The 18,677-nt window shown below is 39.9% G+C and overlaps 1 protein-coding gene and 1 long non-coding RNA gene across 4 annotated transcripts in view; one reads left to right on the top strand and one right to left on the bottom strand.

Annotated features, from left to right (window-relative positions):
* Positions 1-905: 905 nt before the first annotated feature.
* LOC135579198 (uncharacterized) lies at positions 906-3,750 on the bottom strand. Its single transcript, XR_010471865.1, has 2 exons — positions 3,370-3,750; positions 906-1,994 (listed from the first exon to the last, which is right to left on the bottom strand). It is a non-coding gene; the product is annotated as an uncharacterized LOC135579198 (long non-coding RNA).
* Positions 3,751-3,769: 19 nt separating this feature from the next.
* Positions 3,770-18,677, top strand: part of RNGTT (RNA guanylyltransferase and 5'-phosphatase) — a 182,576-nt gene continuing 167,668 nt past the window's right edge. The window contains exons 1-5 of one of the 3 annotated variants that reach the window (XM_065059625.1): positions 3,770-4,022; positions 4,824-4,906; positions 11,088-11,197; positions 17,998-18,101; positions 18,234-18,322. In XM_065059625.1, the coding sequence (XP_064915697.1) occupies positions 11,111-11,197; positions 17,998-18,101; positions 18,234-18,322 (280 nt within the window). In that variant the 5' untranslated portion in view covers positions 3,770-4,022; positions 4,824-4,906; positions 11,088-11,110. Of the gene's footprint in view, positions 4,023-4,564; positions 4,649-4,823; positions 4,907-11,087; positions 11,198-17,997; positions 18,102-18,233; positions 18,323-18,677 lie in introns of those variants that run through there. The other 2 variants (XM_065059622.1, XM_065059624.1) reach the window with 2 other exon arrangements.

Below are 18,677 nucleotides of genomic sequence, written 5' to 3'. Positions count from 1 at the left end.
TTCTATATTCCCTGACCTATATTCCATCTCTTAATGTCATATTTCTAATTTATTCACTCTTAAAATCTAGATGAAAACCACCATTCTCACGTCACCATCAACTGATCAGCGAACACCACCCATCTTGCTCAACAGCAGCTGTGACACTGTTTTGTGGGGAAAAAAACCAACCAAACCAAACCAGAACAATGGGGGCTCCCTCCTTTCTTATTCAACAATCATCCAACTATCACCATTTTTGGCACCTGATGTGGAGCAAGACGGGTCTGTTGGCCACATACCAAGTGTCACAACTCAGGAGAAGCCCTGCAGCGTGGGGAAGGTTCTCTGCTGAATGGCTACTGACATGATGCCTGTTTGCGAGAGGGGCTTCCTAAACTCCACTCAGGCAGCCCAGAACCACCAAAAGGTGAAAATACGGATGATGCCTGGCTAAGCTCCTTTTGGCTGTATGCTTCCTTTTAGCTCCCCACCCTACATTTAAAATTTCAAATATTTTGCCTTATGTATTGCTAAACAAACACAGATGTATGTATCCTCCCAGTTTAACTACACATCTTTAAGCAAAACTATTTTTGCCCTGTAGCTGTTGTTTTAAAAACATATCAGAATCTTAAAGCTAGAAATCAAGAAAACAGATTATTGCTCATTCATTTTTGTACTATTTTTCAGCTCTGCAAATGGTTTCATTCCTAATTTTGTCATACTGCTGGCGCTACTGTACGTTGTTCCTAATTTACTGAAATCGGAAAGTGTGTATCTTGCAGTTTTTTGCTCGTCCTGAACACTCCTTGCACTCGGTTTCACTTTCTTTTCCGGCTGGTCTCTGGCACCACCTGGTGTCTGACTGTTGCTTGTTTGTTCTGTAAAGGTAAAATCGGCGCTTTATTTCAAACATCATACAGTAACGTTTTAATGGAAGTGTATTTAACAGTTAGAGAAAATAATAAATAGTCTTTCACTGTAGCAAGACTTTTAATTTTAGCTACAACGAGAAGATCAATGTCTGATGATGACAAAAACCTTAGAGGACAAAATTCAGAAACTTTAAATGTAGTTTGAAAACCTAATGACTCACACATGCAAACCACTTAACCAACTACCTCAATTACTATGAGACGATACTCTACGGAAGAAACAAAGTCTAATAAAATCTAGAATGATAAAATGCAACAGGAAACACGGTCACTGTATAATGAAGTTTGTAATAAATGCTGGACAGATCAGATTATTTCCATTGTTTTGATGTGTCCATACAACCTAAGGGCTTCCTGTCATATCTGTACACACAACGGCAGTTAGTTCTGCAAGCCGTTGCACCTACTGACTTGCAAAGGCAGCACATACGGCTTACAGAAAAACAGAAAGCACAGACAGAACAGTACTGAAATGTAAGTAACTGGAAAATAAGCTATGAAAATAAAATAATCTGTTGCTGTTGTTTTGTAATGCTTCACTGAAGCTGCCCCTACTCATTTCGGCTCTGTTAAAGAAATGCTCTCAACCATAAGTTTCCCGTAGCACAGTCTCAAATATCTGTGCTTAAAAAAAATCAATTTCATTAAAAGACCTAATAAAAAACCACCAAAAATAAATTAAAAAAAAAATAAAATTGAAAGGTACAGCAAAGAAACAGTCCGGACTGGGTGCCTCTCAAGGAGAGGGATCCCAAGACAAAAGAGGCTTGGGCTTTTAAGCCCTCACAATCTGCGCAACCCGCTCTTCAAGTGTCCTTCATGCCTTGTCCACGTGCCCTTTGGTCCAATGGCAATTCCGGCTCTGGGGGCTTGTTTCTTACTGGATTCTCTTTCTCCCTCTTCCAGGCAGCTTGTTTTGCTGTTCTTATCTAGACAGTTTGCAGCCTCTGCTGAGTTTCCTCTTTATCTCCTTGTACCAGTCTTCAAGGCCTCCCGTAGCCAAGCAACCAGGTTAAGAGAAGTTCATTTGACTCAGCCTGGAATTCCAGCGAGCCTGGCCACTCATGCTGAATTTGGCTATATTTAAAAGAATATAAAAATATATTTAAAAGAGTACATTGTTATTCAAAACTCAGTTTGATTAAACTTATTCTGCAACAGCTGGGATAGTTAATTTTTTTCACGGTAGTTCGTAAGGTGCTGCATTTTGGATTTGTGACCGGAATAGTGTTGATAATGCAGGGATGTTTTAATCACTGCTGAGTAGTGCTTGCACAGAGTCAAGGAATTTTCAGTTCCTCACTCCACCCCACCAGTGAGTGGGCTGGGTGTGCACAAGAAGTTGAAGGGACACAGCTGCGACAGCTGACCCCAAACGACCAAAGGGATATTCCATGCCATATGATGTCAGGCTCAGCAATAAAAACTGGGGGAAGTGGGAGGAGGGGTGCGGCATTCAGAGTTACAGTGTGTTTTCTCAAGTGGCCATCGTGAGTGTCAAACCCTGCTTTCCTGCAAACAGCTAAGCATCAGCCTGCTGATGGGAAGTAGTAGATTAATTCCTTATTCTTCCTTATCTGAACCCACAAGTTTTCTCACTTTTACTCTTCCAATTCTCTCCCTCATGCCGTTGCAAGGGGGAACAAGCCAGTGGTTGTGTGGGACTTAGCTGTCTGCTGAATTAAACCACACCACCACCTTAAATATTCATGTAGGCCAACACTGCCAGGCTACAATTCTTTAACTGACTCCACATAAGTAGACCTCTTTAAGCCCATGGAGAATCTTCACTGGGATTCTGTACATCGTTTTTGTTATGTGACTTTACTTGCAGACGTAATCTTTCTGCCCATGCCTTTCTACAAATGAAAGAGAAGGCCGTGTACATAGCCATTTCTGCTACAACTCTAAAACTATTTCACACAGCCTAGAAGAACAGCTGCACTATCAGCTGGATCAGGGATCCATTTATTTCCACCTCCAGCCCAGGCTATGAGGAAGCAACCAGGGAAAACTAAAAGCAGGACAAGCATGTTTGTCCAGGCCTCCAGCTGTTTTTGGCTCAGGAAGTTTCCTGAGCCTAATGTAGCCTGCTGCTTTAGTAGCTTTCACAGAGTCACACAGAACGTCAGGGATTGGAAGGGACCTCGAAAGATCATCAGTCCAATCCCCCTGCTGGAGCAGGAACACCTGGATGAGGTTACACAGGAAGGGGTCCAGGTGGGTTTTGAATGTCTCCAGAGAAGGAGACTCTACAACCTCCCTGGGCAGCCTGTTCAGTGCTCTGGCACCCTCACTGAGAACAAGTTTCTTCTCAAATTTAAGTGGAACCTCTTGTGTTCCTGTTTGAACCCATTACCCCTTGTCCTATCATTGGTTGTCACTGAGAAGATCCTGGCTCCATCTTTGTGACACCCACCCTCTACATATTTATAAACATTAATGAGCTCACCCTTCGGTCTCCTCCAAGCTAAAGAGCTCCCTCAGCTTTTCCTCATACAGGAGGTTCTCCACTCCCCTCATCACCTTTGTTGATCTGCGCTGGACTCTCTCCAGCAGTTCCCTGTCCTTCTTGAATTCCCAGACACAATATGCCTTTTTTTTGAGGGGGGGCCGAGGGACACCAAGCCCAGCCAACATCTCGTCCTGTGTCGCTGTACAGCCCGGCACAGCGCCGCGCTCCCTTTCGCTCTTCCCGCCTTTCCCGCCACCCCCCCAAGGACCGACATGCCCCGCGGCCCCAGGCTCGCCGCAGGGCCCCTCCCGCAGGCCCCGGTGCGGCGTCGCCCGCTGCCTCCCGGGAGTCCCCGGCCCGCCGCGGTAACCATCAGGCACCGACCCGGAGGCGGAAGCGGCGCGGCCGGCGCGGTGCAGTGTGGGCTGGCGGCGGCTGAGGCGGAGCTGGGTCTGAATGAAGGCGCCGCGGGCCAGGGGCCGCCGGCTCCGCTGAGCGCCCTGGGGCCTCGCCCGCCCCGCACTCCGTCCCGTCCCTCGCCCCGTCCCTCCCCCCGCGGGCGGGCAGCGGCCGCCCGGGCCCCGCCATGTCCTACAACAAGATCCCGCCGCGCTGGCTCCACTGTCCCAGGAGGGGGCAGCCCGTGGCAGGTGAGCGCCCGGCCCGGTCCTGCCCAGCCTCTCCGCTCTCCTGCCCGCCCGGCCCGTCCCGGCCCACCAGCCCCTGCTCCTCAGCGCCGCCGTGGCCCCTCGCCCTCCGGCCCGGCCGGGGCTCTTTGTCCCGGGGCTGCAGCGGGGACGCCGGGCGGTCGTTCCCCACTGAGGGCCCTTGGCTGGTATTTGCCCCGGAGCTGCCTCCCCTTGTTGTTCCTGAAGCCCGGCCGGCAGCGGGGCTTTGCCTGCACCGGGGGCTCGCCTTCCCTTCGGTCAGCGCAGCCCCTGAACCCCATTCGCCCCGCTCCCTCACAGGGGACCGGGCTCCCCTGCTCCCCGCAGCCGCGCCGCTGGGCTCCGGCTTCGCACTGGTTACGTTTAGGACTAGAACTTTTCCTGTGTGTCACGTCTGATGAGGGACGGCAGCCGGGCGTGCAGGAGCAAAGCTGAGCCCTGACGAGTCCCTGGGCAGCCTCTTCCTCGTTGGTTTTGTTTTTTTTCTCCTGAAGACTCTGGTGTTCATCAGTGTCGATCCATTGCTGGGCTAACAGTGACCTGTCAGTCACTGGTGTATTCCTGAGCTGTTTAGCTGGAGGATAAGTCTAAGTGCTCCAAAGTTTTCTGTGAGTTTTAGGTTTTGTCAGTGATTCCTGTCATCTTAGATGTTCATACCCGTAACGTGCTGTCTGTGTCGATCGTTGCTAGGTATCTAGTCTTGATGGCATCTGGTGGCAGTGAATGAGATATCATGTAAACACACATTTTTTGATTGTGAATTAACTACCATACTAATTTCAGGTGAATGTTGTCACTGCTGCCTGCTATGAGATAAACAAACTTTGCTCTTTTCAATATTCTCAATAAGTTCTTTCCTTTATAAGGTAAGCAGTTCCGACCCCCATTTGTTTTTTTCCACAATACTCTCTAGTTTTCACTCCTTTCATATTCCTATCTGTGATAATATAAAGGTGTTTTTTAACAACACAGCACTTGCTACTCAGTGTGCTGTTCTAGATGGCAGTGTGCCGTGCTTTGCTTAGTAGTTACAACTCCTGCATTTTTCTATCCCTTATTTCCACATCATCATCTTACGTTTTTTTGCTGGCAGTTGTGGAACTGAAGACACTGATGAGTGTTTACAGGTTTATTTAGAATGTGGTGAGACATCTCAGGCTTAATCTTCCCATTTATATGCATTGTTTGGCATTTATCAGCATTTAATTTCAATTGTTTATTTTTTTGGTTATTGTTTTCCCTCAAGTTCCTTATATTTCTCTGAACTTGACTCAATTAAATAACAGCATTGTCGTATTTCTCATCTCCATTATCTGTTTTTCGTGATGTTTGGAAAATGCACTGCTTTGTATCTAATAAGAAATACGATAGCCTAAGTTGTTAGCCTTTGACCACGACAAAAATAGACTTATGAGTCTTTATTCTTTGTTCTTCTTCTCAGCAAGTCCTTGGTCTCTAGAAGTTGTCACTTTTGTTTGTTGGTCTGTCTTTTAAGGCATGGCTTCTCATAAATAGCAACATAGACTAAGCAAGAATGCAGTTCATCAGCATGTCATGTGCTGTGCCATCACTGCTTACGTGTTTGTTTATTCAGTAACTGCAAGGTGGTTCTTTTCCATTCAGTGTGATCATGCACAAGTAGCTACTGCACACTAAAGAGGAAAATGCTTGGTTCTTTGGTGGCTTTATTGTAGTAAATTCTTACATTAGTTCCCTGTATTTTTTAGGGTTTTTTTAGTGTGTGCAACTTAGTAAAAGTCATAGTACACCTTCAGTCTTCTATCCCTTTTTTGCTATTTTACATTCAAAGACATAAAGTGATAATTTTTAGAGTTTATTTATGTTAGTACTGTCTCCCAGATGTGTTTTATTCTAGTTTTAATTAGAATTTCAGTAGTCTGTGCATGAGTTTATTCCCATCTGATAGTGTCATAGTAGTAAAGTTGCTGAGCAAGGTATCTTTGGCTTCTGTGGACTAATATTCATCGGGTGTTTGGTCATGACCCTCTTGTCTTATGGTCGTGGCATCTAGAATTTCTAGGTGACTGCAAATACAAGTACGAATGAGGTCTGGAGCTCTTCTGTTGGTGAGACTGGGTTCATTCAGATGAACAGGACTCTTCATTCTAAATGAGGTGAATTGATCTGTCCCCCATTCTTTCCCAGTTTACTTTAAATATTGATGTTTTTCTGCCAGTTTCTGGTTTTATGGTACAGCAGTTCTTCAGAATGGAACATTTTCGCGTTTATTGCGTTGTGGTAGTATCTCAGTCATGTACTTGATGAAAAGAGCTTTCTCTGAACTCGTAGATTTGAAGTGATCAGGTTGCTTCAGCTGTACCACCTTGGCACGGCCATCTCTGCAGGTACCTACTTCTCATAACCCCTGAAAACCCAGTCTGTTTTGGTTTTGCAGTGGAGGCTGCTAGCAAGGTATTGAAGAAAAGACATGAGAAGTGTCTCAGCAGTGTCTTTCAGTCTCCTTCTACTGATTCATGTTAGTTAACCCTGTTGTAGACATATCTGTCATGCAGAAGGGTGAGATACTATTTAAAACATCCATGTTGCATGTGGTTATAGAGATAGCACCTTAAATCAAAGAGTAATGCCTCTGACTCAGGAAAGTGTTGGGTGCTTTGACCCAGCATAACTGTTCTTGACACAGAAGGCTGTTACTTTTTTGTTTGTTTGTTTGTTTTTTATGTGTAGATTTGACTATTTTGTCTTATTCGAATTTCCCTTTCTTAATCTTGGTCACTTTAAATAGTCTAGCCTTCTTAACAATGCTGAATCTAAACATACCATTGTCATAAATAATTAATGGCTACATTCATGTATTGAATTGATAGCTTCATGTCAAATTAAGCTAAATTAAAGGTAGCTTTTTCACTGGTGTGCTCTAGAATTAAAGTCTTAAGAAAAGATAAATGTGCCAAAATTTGAGCATGTATATATGGGAAATTTGAAGTCTTATGTTCACTTTGATTTCTCTCAGATTTATCCACTTGATGTCTATGTTCTGACATACTGGAATTTTTTTTTAGACTTTTTACCCATTTTTCAACCTAAAGAAATACCGTCTGTTATACAGGTAACTACTTTGGAATATGGTTTTTAATATCCACTTTCCAAACCTATTTGACAAATTTGAACTTAATTGTGGAAGATGGTAATCTTCAAGTGTCAAGTCTCAAGTAACATTTTGAAGTTAATTTGAAAATTTGATAGAGGAGTTACAATTATTATCATAATTTAGTTTAGATACACTAACGACTTTGGATGCTTTGATGTCTGTGTAAAATATCACCTGGTTGCTGTTAGATCTTATAGTTCAACATGAAGAAAAGGTTATTTAATTTTCAAATGCTTCTGCACAGAGGCTTAAGTTGAATTGCAGTCAGTTTGTACTACAACACTTCTTTACCATAAGTTGTAGGGCAAAACTGTAGCAGAGATTGCAGCTACTGCCTCATTTATGCTTGCCCATATTACTCAGAAGGGTTAGAAACTTTTCTTAGAATTAAAGTTTAGATTTTCTGTAGCTTAATGGTACTTGCCTGGAAGGGGCTTATGTGCACACTGGGAAGGAGGATTTTCAAGCTTCTGTACAAAGATCAAATAGGAAATTTGCCAGATTGGGAAATGGTGTTTTCTGTTAGAAGAGGAACATGATCTGAGATTGTATTCAAGAGTTTTAATATATGTGTCACAGTTTAGAAAAACACAATAATGTAAATTAGGAAGATAGTACTTACTGCAGAAGCATAATGTGAGATTATATTGCAGATAAGTGAAATTTATTAAAAAACAAACACTGAAGAGGGGAAAAAAAATCAACAACCAAACCAAAAAACCCCAGAGCCATTGTTTTCATAACCTGATTACAAAATGTCACTAAATTGGTAGCAAATAACATGCCTTCACTGCTCTCTTCTAACCTTGACAGGCAGCTTCTTTGCTGCTGTGCAAGATTTGTTTCTCAATGATACCACCAATCTGTATCATTTTTAGAAGTTTGGCACCTAAACATTTCCGAAGATCTGGGTCTTAGTACTTCACCAAGTGACAGTAAATGGTCTCTATTAAAATACTCATCACTCCCAGATCTGTGTAAAGGCGTTCAAGTGCTGCAGGGAGTGCTGACAGGACTACTTTGCCTGTCCTTCCCTGGTGATGAACAGGAAGGTATTATGGTTGCTCAGAAGGAAACTGGAATGAAAATCAAGCACTAAACCCAGGTCCACTACTGAGGAGAGAATAAATCTGTTCATTCTGTTCTGGAGGCTGTAGAGCAGGAGAGTCTTCAGGGCGATTGTACAGTCTCTAATCAGATGCTACAGGAAACCATCTTAACCTCTGGGCACGGTTTTCCAACTCTCTTCTCTTTGCCCAGCATCTTGTAAAGGACAGTAGTTTTCCAGTGTATCCATTTCCTTTTGTCAATGCACCTCCTTTTTTTAATTGAATGCCTTGGCTAAGAAAAGTTTAGGTACATTCTTCATGATCTGTAATGGGTGAGTGGATGTATTAGGATGGGCAGGACAAGTGGCAAGGTTAATTAAAACACTTTCAAGCATGCTTGGTGTTTTGCAAAACTTATGGCAGTGATAGATGTTTGCATTAAGATAATCCAAAATTAGTATTTGCATGATCAGCCTGTACAGAGGAAGATTACAAGTTAGCGTGGAAGGGATAATAGTGAGTGAGAGAGGCTGAATGACAGCGCTGAGGGTGACAGGGAACACAAAGAAGCAAGAAAATTAGGGTAGAAATGAAGAAATGTATGTAGCCCTGACCAGGGAGGGGCACATGTAACTGGTAAAATGAAAAGGCAGAGGGTGGGAGAGTGGAGTTAGAAGTTTTTAAAACAGTCACATAAGCTGAGTTTAAAGTAGGCTATAAATTTATTACCATTCAATGTGTATGTTGACTCTACGACTGAGTATCTTTCCTTTTAGTTATAAGGGTTGGAATGTTCTCAGGCAAGCATAACAGTGAGGGTGTTTCTCATGTTGCAGGTTAACATCGAACCAGAGGTCTGTTTCCATAACTATCTGTCTTCTATGGTTTATAATGTCTCTTTCCTAGAAGTTAAATTCTTATTTGAGACTATGTAAGATGTTTTGATAGAATTTAAGGCTACAGAGAACTCAATGAGCTTCAATGTATTGTATAGAGAAACCTCTTAGCAGCATTCATTTACTGAAAACGGCATGCATTTTTCTGTTTTTACAAGTATGAGTGAGCTTCTCTCTCAAAACTTGATTTCTAGCTGAATACAATGGGCGTTTTAGTGTCTTTTCATTCCATGTGGTTTTGTTTTGCTGAAAACAAGAGGATTTTGTTTCTTTTATTATGAAGAAATGCTCTGTCTTGATGAGAAAGCAGTGTTTTAATGAGTAATTTAGAAGAATTTTTTAGGATTAGTGCTGGATGTGCTGATTCACTTGGGGATCTGAATCTGAACATTTAAATATGTGTAAAGACTAGTGGATGGTGGCTGTTACTTTACATTACACCACTGAACAGATGCAGCAGGTGATTTAAGGAATAGTGTAGAAAAGTGGTGTTTTTACTTAGTTCAAAATCTTGTGTGAGCTTTTGTGTTTCTAAATAGGAAAAGCTTTTTAAAAGTTACTGAAGTGAAAAAAAAAAAAAAAGTCTATAGAATAGACTTCCCCCCCCTGAAATAAGTAGGTTAACTGCTATTAGAAGTATTTTAGAAATAGAATTCTACATCCTGATCTAGCAGCACTTGCATTCCTGGAAGGTTTATGTCTGGTGCTCCAATTTGGAGTTCTTCCTGCATTAAAAACCCATTTCTGCTGCTCTTCTGTGCCATGTAATTACATGGTTGCATTTCCTTTGGTTTTACAAGGGCTGTCTTTTCAACAGAATGGAAGTAGTTTGAAAAAACAAAACCAAAAAAAACCAGACACAAGAGAAGAAGGCAAGTTCTGGGGCAATAATTTTTTGCTATCCTCTAGAGGGTAGGGTTTATTTGATCCCTCTTGGGATAGAATTCATTTAAATATTTTCATAGATTCTTAGAAATGGTCCCAGTTTCACTCCCTGCCTGTATCATTAACCTCTGTGTGGCTGGGCAGGTACGCCAGGTCATTTTCTTACTATCAGTTGGAATTTTCCACAGCTCCCAGCCACGCAGGGTTCCAGGTGAGGCGAGAGGAGATGTGCTGCTTCCTGGGTGGCCGTGGTGGCCGTGACCTGGGCTCTGAGTTCTTGTGGGTTTGGAGATGCGGGTAGAATGGTGGGGTCAGTGAGTACCTCCCGCTGCACTTGGAGGGAAGGGCACGCTCAGAAAGAGCGAGCTAGAGATCTCTAATGAGATTTTTTCAAATGTCTGTGGTGGATGTGATGGATGAAACATACAATCAATACCTTAAAAATCTGGGGTTTCTAGGGAGTGATGGAAATAGTCCAGTAAGTACTAATTCCAGTCAAGTTTTTGTTGTGGTTTTGTAACTTCCCCAGTGCCTGAACCTCACATAGGTGTTGTGGTTCGGAGGGAAGGTTGAATGCTCCTTCAGAACTCTTCCAACAAGCACTTCAGAAAGATCTGTAGTGCATAGCCATTCTGGACCAAATGCATTTTTTTTCAGGGATTTTTTTTTTACTGTCTCCTGTTTGCAGGTAATCAAAGCTGATATTTACATGCTTGGGTAGCCAACTGTCATTTAAAATGCTATTTTCATGGTTTTACCTGTATTGAATTTAAATTTTCTCTATTCTGTTGTGCACTTTAACTCTGCAGCTTAAATCACACTAAAAGCTAGCTAAAAATGTTAAGTTACTTTTAGATCAACTGACCTGTATTTCCTTTAAACTTACAAACTTATTTGTGAATTCTGATAACTCATAACTAAAAAATATTCCAATTCAACTGTTATTGATACTTTCCTGTGATTATTTTTCATTGAAGGTGAATCTCTAAATGTGCTCAGCATGTTGCTTTGAAGTCATTAAGTTGTAAGTGAACATATACATGAGTATACACAAAATACTTCAAAATTTGATTATCTTTCATAGGGAAGTTTTTACCTTTGAAGACAATGTTAGGACCAAGATATGATGAACAGGTTGCTGAAGAAAATCGTTTTCACCCGAGTATGTTATCCAACTACTTAAAGAGTCTGAAGGTAAAGTTACGTTTTCTATTAATTGAAACATTACTTTTATTATAAATGCTTACTCACATGTTACTTTTCAGATTTAAGAAACAAGTGGTTGGTGGCTTTCTTTGGGATGTCTGTTTGAGGTTTTTTTTTCACATTTCCAGGTTTTCTTTGCAACTCCTGAATTTCCAAAAGTACTTTTGTATACGCAAGAATTGTGCAAAATCATCCAGCTCATTTACTTTATTAGCAGCAAGAATCCCACTCTGTTATCACTTGTATCTTAGAGAGGGATCATTGTCAAAATTCAGATAATCTGAGTTTGTAGTTTTACAAATGGATGCGTTAAGTTGCAATTCTGCTTATAGGAATGTAAGCATTTAAAAGTGAAAGGAGAATTTCATAGAACTCCTCTGTAGTTTCAATGCATAATTTTCTTCTTTTGATGCCTAAAGTGCTTTATGGCAGCTAACCAGTCATACCTAAATACGGAAGAAAACAATTTATGGATTTTATCCGGTAACTTAGTGAAAAAAAAATGCATAAATAGAGAAAAATGTTAGGACCATGGATTGGGACCCAGGCAGAGTTGTGCTTCTGGTTTATTTCTTCACTCTCTATTTAGCCCATTTCTGTCTGTCTACTTCAACTTGCGTGTTGTTCTGCACCGCGGCACAACTTTGACGATACAGGTGGGGACTGGGACCTTTTCAGCCTTTCCTGTCCTGTAGAGGTCCATGAAGTGTTGTGCTCAGTCCAGTGCATTAGGAGATGTGGGAAATGGGATTTTGAACCTCCCAGGCAAAGAAAGACCTACAACCTAATTCTTTTAGTCTGTTTATTAAACTGTTATAGAGGAGATTAGCACCTTCTTTTGGACCATGTATTTTATAAAACTAGTCATGCTAGTAACATTACTTGTGTGTGTTTGGGTTTTTTTTTTTGCTGTTGATCTAAGTTGAAATAATTCTGAGCTTGTTTAACAATAACAGAGCTTAAACGTCTAAAGAATCGGGTGTCTGAAATATGGAAATCTTCATTTATGAATCTTATTTAGGCTTAGGTGTGAAGTAGATGGTGACATACTCAGTGTAGCAGTGATAGAGGTACCTGTGGGCTGATGTGATAAGAAACTATCAGTGAAGCATATGTGCCTGTTCTCAGATGCTTGCACTGGTAGATCTTTTCTTGTTTGAATTCTTGGATCTGTGCATACAAATTCTACTTGAGTTCCTCTTTTATGCGTTATGTTTTGTTTTTTTTTTTTTTTTACTTTGACTGGCTTTAATGGACATACCTAGAAATTTTCCAAAACCAATGTTATTCACACTTTGAAGTAGTTTGAAGTTTGCATGTATTTTAAAGTTATAGAGAACTTTAGAGACTTACTTAGAATTTTTGACTATTTGCTTCTAGCGATTTGTCACCAATAAAGAAATCTTTTTGAGCCTTCATAGCCTTTTCACTGGGCACATCAGTCAGTTGTATTGCAATGCTACAAATTCAAAATATCTTGAGTGACATCAGATTATAAGAATCTGATAGTACACTTACTAGCATGAGGATCTCTACTTACATTTCTGTAATTTGGGTTAACAAATGATTTCTCCCAACTCCCTGTTCTAGTCTAGTACATTGTCTTGAACCCTGGTATGATTGCCAAATGTTTGCTATTTGAAAACGTGTTATTTTTTCTTTTCTGAGACATGCAGTTGGTTACTGGAGTGCTGTATTTGTATAACAGCAGTTTACCAATAATCTGGCATAAGATGAATGTGCCATTGAGGAGACCTTGAAAAGTGGATTTTTCCAAGGCAAAAGCCACTCATTGTGCATGCTTCCCATCATTTTACTGCTGTGTGCTGTACTGCTAATAGTTTGCAGAATGAATCACTTCTGAAACCTGGTTATTACTTAAGTCTGTAGAATTTGCCTCTCAAATAAGAGGCTTCAGCAGGAACTTTAACATCTGGATTTTCGTAATATTGAGATATTGCTGCTACCACAGTTTTTTTAAGATTACCGGTTTAGTATTTAAGGCAACTTCTGTCTAACTTTCTCTAACAAACTTCTGTGTAATTCTCCTTTTTCATGGTGCTGGTTGCTGAAAATCTGAATGGTAGAAACTGATTTGCTAAGGGATAGTAACCCTGTTTTTCTTCTGATTGCCAATATTGACATAGTATCCTAATGGTCTCATTAAAAAATTGCAGGATCAACTGGCGACAGTATGAATAGTTTTTTTTGTTTTGATTTATTTCTTGAGTAGCTAGGTTACTACTGTTTATGCTTTATAAAAGGTAGTTTTATTTCTGTTATGAGGAGCTAGAACATTAGTTAACTTAAAATAAGTTAACTCATTTTGCGATATTTCTGTTAGGAAAACTAGTTATCATTTCTCAGCCACATTATTGTTTTCACAGGTAAATTCAATCACTGATTTAAACTATTTTCCTCAAATAAGAAATGCAAGAAAACAGTCTGTGGAGAGAATTCAGTGTATTGTAGTATGCTCTCTCACTCCTGGGGAGGCTGTTTTCAAGTTCCAATGTCTAATGAGAAACTTCTGCGGTCATACAAGGAGAATCCAGTGAAGCCCATTTGATTGCACAGCAATAGAAGAGCACGTGCATGTGGCTTTAATAGCGGGAAAGTGAGAGGCCGAGGGGGAAGGCTCATAACCACAGGAAGACCTGGAGAGCTGGGCCAAAATAAGTGCGAGCACAATGGATGTACCATGAAGATCATGGTATTATTGTATGTGAATTTCAAGATATAACTTTTTTTTTTTTTCCTTCTATCCAGTCATCTTTTACAATTAGAAGAAAGAAAAATAACTAGTTTCAATTGTGTTTCAATGTGGTGTCTAAGACTGTAGTGTTGCAACAGTCTTTGTAAGAAATAAATGTATGTTTTAGTGAGAAGTTGCTCAATGTTTTGAAATTATTCTTTCTTCCAAAGTTGTGTCATTCACTAATGGCTGGGTGTGGTGGACTGAAAGATGTGATTCATGCAAAACACTGGCTGGAAAAACAGTTTTTTCTAGTGCGTGACTATCTATTTTAGCTTAGATAGTCTTTCAAAAATAAGGTCCTGTTAAGAACTTTCTAGGAGCAAACTTTTGAGAGTGTGGCTGAGGGGATGACTATGATGACTGGTGTGTTGTGAGGGTTTTGGAGCAGAGCACAGCACCTGTGTGGTGAATGTACACGTACTAGGATCTGTTCTATAGGTAAGAATTGTGGTCGGTCAGGGCAAGCACAGTATAACCGCAGTTCAGTGAATGAAATGTTTCGATTCTTGTGGTACCAGTATTTTTTTGCAAGGATTTTTGGAATATCACAATTGTATACTTTGTTACATTATCCCCATCTACTTCCTTTAAATTTCTTTATCCTTTTCTTTTGCCTTGCACTCTCTAAATCATAGTGTGTTATGTGCAGCTAATCCCATGAACTGAGAGAGGAAATATTGATGCTTTCTGTAAAGCAAAGAAACTGCCTTCAGGCCAAACACTCTGTATGCCATACATGCTTTTATAGCTTTGGCTGAATTATACCAGATATCTACTTGGTTTACTGCCCTATGAAATGTGTGAGGAACAATGTCACTTCACAAGATACTCGCTTGTGTTTGATTGAAGTGATTTGTAGTATTTTCAAAGGAGTAGTTGGCCAGAAATCCTGGAGACCTGTAGTTCAGAGTTTCCTCTCTAGCAGACACATATGTTCTTCTTATTTCATTCTTCGGTTCAAATAAAATGCAACATCCCAAACGCTTGGTGACACTTTGGGTCTGAAGTACGTTGTAGTGTTCTCCTGGCTTTTACGTGTGAGTCAGAAAACTGAAATTGCTAAATGAGTACTTTTTAATGAGTAATTTCTAGAAGTTGAGGGAAAAACATGTGAATATTCTTCAAGCTTAAAAGCTTTGGCATAAAATTACTTTTTATGCTTTCACACATCTTGCCAGTGATGATTCTTCATTGCAGCAGGAGCTTGGGGAAGTTTGGAGGCTTCTGGTGGCAACATTTGAAGATGCTGGTATTTGAGAACTGTGGGGTTGGGAACTGGCTTTGAGTTTTCGACACAAAAAAGGAATTTTCTGTCTCTTATTTCTGGATGGGAGGACGTGAAACTATGTTCTGCAAATCACTGGCATTTCTTCTTGTAACCTTTAACGTTTTGATACATTGAACAGTGTTACCTTTTAATCTGTCTTCAGGCTTTTATTGAAGCTTGTTTTCCTCACCATTCTTTTTCCTTTTCTCTTGACTGCCAGGAGACACAGCATTTTTTTTCGAGAGCAATTCACACTTTGGAATGTCTTCTTTCTTAATAGACTGAAACTGAATGCAAGAACCTTTACTTTAAAATGATGTTTTCATTAAATCTTAATCTTACTTTGAAAATACCTTAGCTGTGGACATCATGGAAGTGTTACACCTAACCCCACCTTGCACATCAAAGAACAGGTTGTCAAGCTGAGCTATATAGAAGCTGGGGACGAGTGTAGTTAGGGGGCCATTTGTGTCGCTTCGTAGTCCAGAGGTCTCTGATGAAAACATCTGGTTCTCATATGCATCTCTTTGCCAGCTCTAGCCACAAGATGCAAAGCACACAGGGAGGTTCTTGTGCTTTTTTTGGGTCATGACATGTTTCTGGAAGATACTGTGTGGATTCCCTCCATGAAGCCATTGCTTGTGTGGAACAGTAGAAAAATATCTAAATAGTTTCAGCTCATTTTAGATGTACTTCTCTATCCTAGCATGTTGTTCTGTACAGTCACCTGGGAGCACTGGTGTGGGAATATGTCATTCTCCTTGTGAATGAAGTAGTCTTTGAGATACTTGCTCAATGCTGTTGAGAATGGAAGGGGAGTAAAGTAATAATTGAATTAATTGATTTTTGTATGCTTCCTACAGAATTAATTACTGGCTAGTACGCTGTCAGCCTGTATGTTTAGCAGCTCGGTTGACACTAAATATTTGAAGTTTCAGATGATGTAACATTGTTTTCAGATGGACCCCTGCTGAAGTAGCTTGTATTTCTGCAAAACACAGTAATAAAAATAAATAAAGCATTCTGAATAAAATATACAAACTTGAAGTAAACAAGGAGAAATTCAGAACTGATTTAGCCATTACACTACGAACGCTTAATGCCGATGACATAACATGATGGTGCTTTTTAATATCTGATAAATAAAAGTATTATCAAAGTATAGAAGTATTATGAAAATATGTAATCAGAACTTTCTATACCATGGATAACTAGCTCTGCAGATAACTGGAAATATTCCTTTTGGGGTCTACTGAACAACATATCCAGTGAAGCAGCTGTTTTAGGACTGTATTCCAGTTATAATTGGAGTTTATGTTTTCTGAATTGTCTGGAAGCATTGTTTTAATTTGTAATTCTTCCAACTGCACTGCTAAGTTATTTCCAGTCTGTTGACTGCAAGGTAAATAAAACCTGATCAAAATCCTGTTTATGAGTATTGCTGGAGTTTTAAATATATTGCAGCTGCAGTGTTCTTCTATGGTTTTGCATGCCTAACATGCTTCAGTGTTAAATGTATTTTTAAGTGCACTATTGATGTATCTTTTAAAAAGACAAAGCTATGGAATAGCGGGAGACACAACATTTTTTTCAAGAGCAATTCACGCTTTGGAATGTCTCCTTTCTTAATAGACTGGAACTGAATGCAAGAACCTTTACTTTAAAATGATGTTTTCATTAAATCTTAATTTTGCTAAACTACTGCTCTTAAAATGCCTTTTAAAAAGACGTCTGGTTTCATGGTGAGGAGCCCACTTGAAAGCGTGACACTCAGCACTTTGACCAAAAGCAATTACTTGCACTTATGAGGCAGGAAACCAGGGATGCTTTTGGTACCACGGCTGTGTTAGTGAGCTGGTTTTCCACAGTTTTACTGGGAGGTTTATGGTTGGTGGAAGTTTGCTTGGGCCAAGGATCAGTAGGATGCACTTTAATGATGTTCTCTGTGTGCTGGATGCCACCCAGTGGAACTTCAGCTTTCCATCTTGCTTTTTGAAAACATAGTAGCTTCCGCAAGGCTGCTTTAAAGACTTGTTTTACAGCTATAAAAACCAAACACTGAAGAAGTAAGTTCATGCAAAAGGGGACACATTAGGGTAGAGTGGGCAAGGCAGCCTGAATTTGGGTATGTCCCAACATCTGGGTGATGGAAACCGTTACCTTATTTACTGGCAGCATCTCTGAAGATTTCAAGTTGTTTCACATTTTAGCTTTGAATAAAATGTTTCTAAGAATTTAAGGGAACTCTTGTTTTAAACTTGAAAAGATGTTTTTTTGTTTTGCACTCTAATGGATGAGTAAATTAAGATGAAATATTTTTCCTGAGAGTTTACTTGTGTATGTCACAGTAGTTAGTTCTACTTATGGTACTTCCACTGTGCCAGTGTTCAATAACTTAAAGCATAAGAGCACCCGATTGCACCTTGTTTGTCTTTTAACATGTTAAAATAATTCTTTACAAGATAATTTCCTGCTGTTAGCAGACTTTTTTTATTTAGAAATGTTGGTGGGAACAAACCGAAGTTTTTGAATTGATGTCTAGTGCTAATTTAGACACCAGCAGTCACAAAGAAACACAGATGACTGTGATGGTGGTAAAATCAAATTAATATAGATTTTATGAACCAATGAAATATTTAAGAGTATTTAAACTTGTAGCCTGCTATTACTTTTAATATGCATATTATTAGGTATTTATTATTTATGCAATAAATTTATGCAATTGTGCAACCACATATATGTGTACTTTTCTTTTTTTTTTAGGTTAAAATGGGTTTACTGGTAGACTTGACGAACACCACTAGATTCTATGACAGGAATGATATAGAGAAAGAGGGGATTAAATATATAAAGCTCCAGTGTAAAGGGTAAGTTTTCTGCACTTTTTTTAATATGTAGCTTTTCATTTGAAAGATCACACTGAAGTAATTAATTGTGATGTGTGGTGTTTTTTTTCCCCACTAGCTGTCTCCTAACCTGTGTGTTTTTGTGTTTTTCAGGCATGGTGAATGCCCTACACCTGAGAATACAGAAACGTTTATCCGTGTGTGTGAACACTTCAGTGATAAGAATCCCTCAGAGCTTATAGGTTTGTCTTCTTATATCTATCATTAATTTTTGCTGTTAATTTATTTCATGTTTACTCATAACTGCAGTCTCTTGTTCTTAAAAGTCTAAGCAAAGGAATTTCCTCAGTACAGTGTTTATGCCTGTATAGATTTGATTGCTTTTACTCCAGAAGCTAGTATGCTTCTGTTTTTTACAGAAACTATTATGTTTCTGCATCCATCAATTTCCACTTAGTGTGGAAAAATATACAGGCTTAAGAACTGTCTACAAATAGGTGATACTTGCATTGTGGTTTTGGAACTTTTGCTGATACAAATTCAGGTTATGTATTGCCTAGGTATTGTTTTGACATTTGATGGTATGGCTTACCTGAG

This window comes from Columba livia, chromosome 3, assembly GCF_036013475.1.
Source record: "Columba livia isolate bColLiv1 breed racing homer chromosome 3, bColLiv1.pat.W.v2, whole genome shotgun sequence".
In the NCBI taxonomy this organism is placed as follows: domain Eukaryota; kingdom Metazoa; phylum Chordata; class Aves; order Columbiformes; family Columbidae; genus Columba; species Columba livia.
The sequence above is the reverse complement of the archived record's forward strand: the minus strand, read 5'-3'. Positions and strand labels throughout refer to the sequence as shown.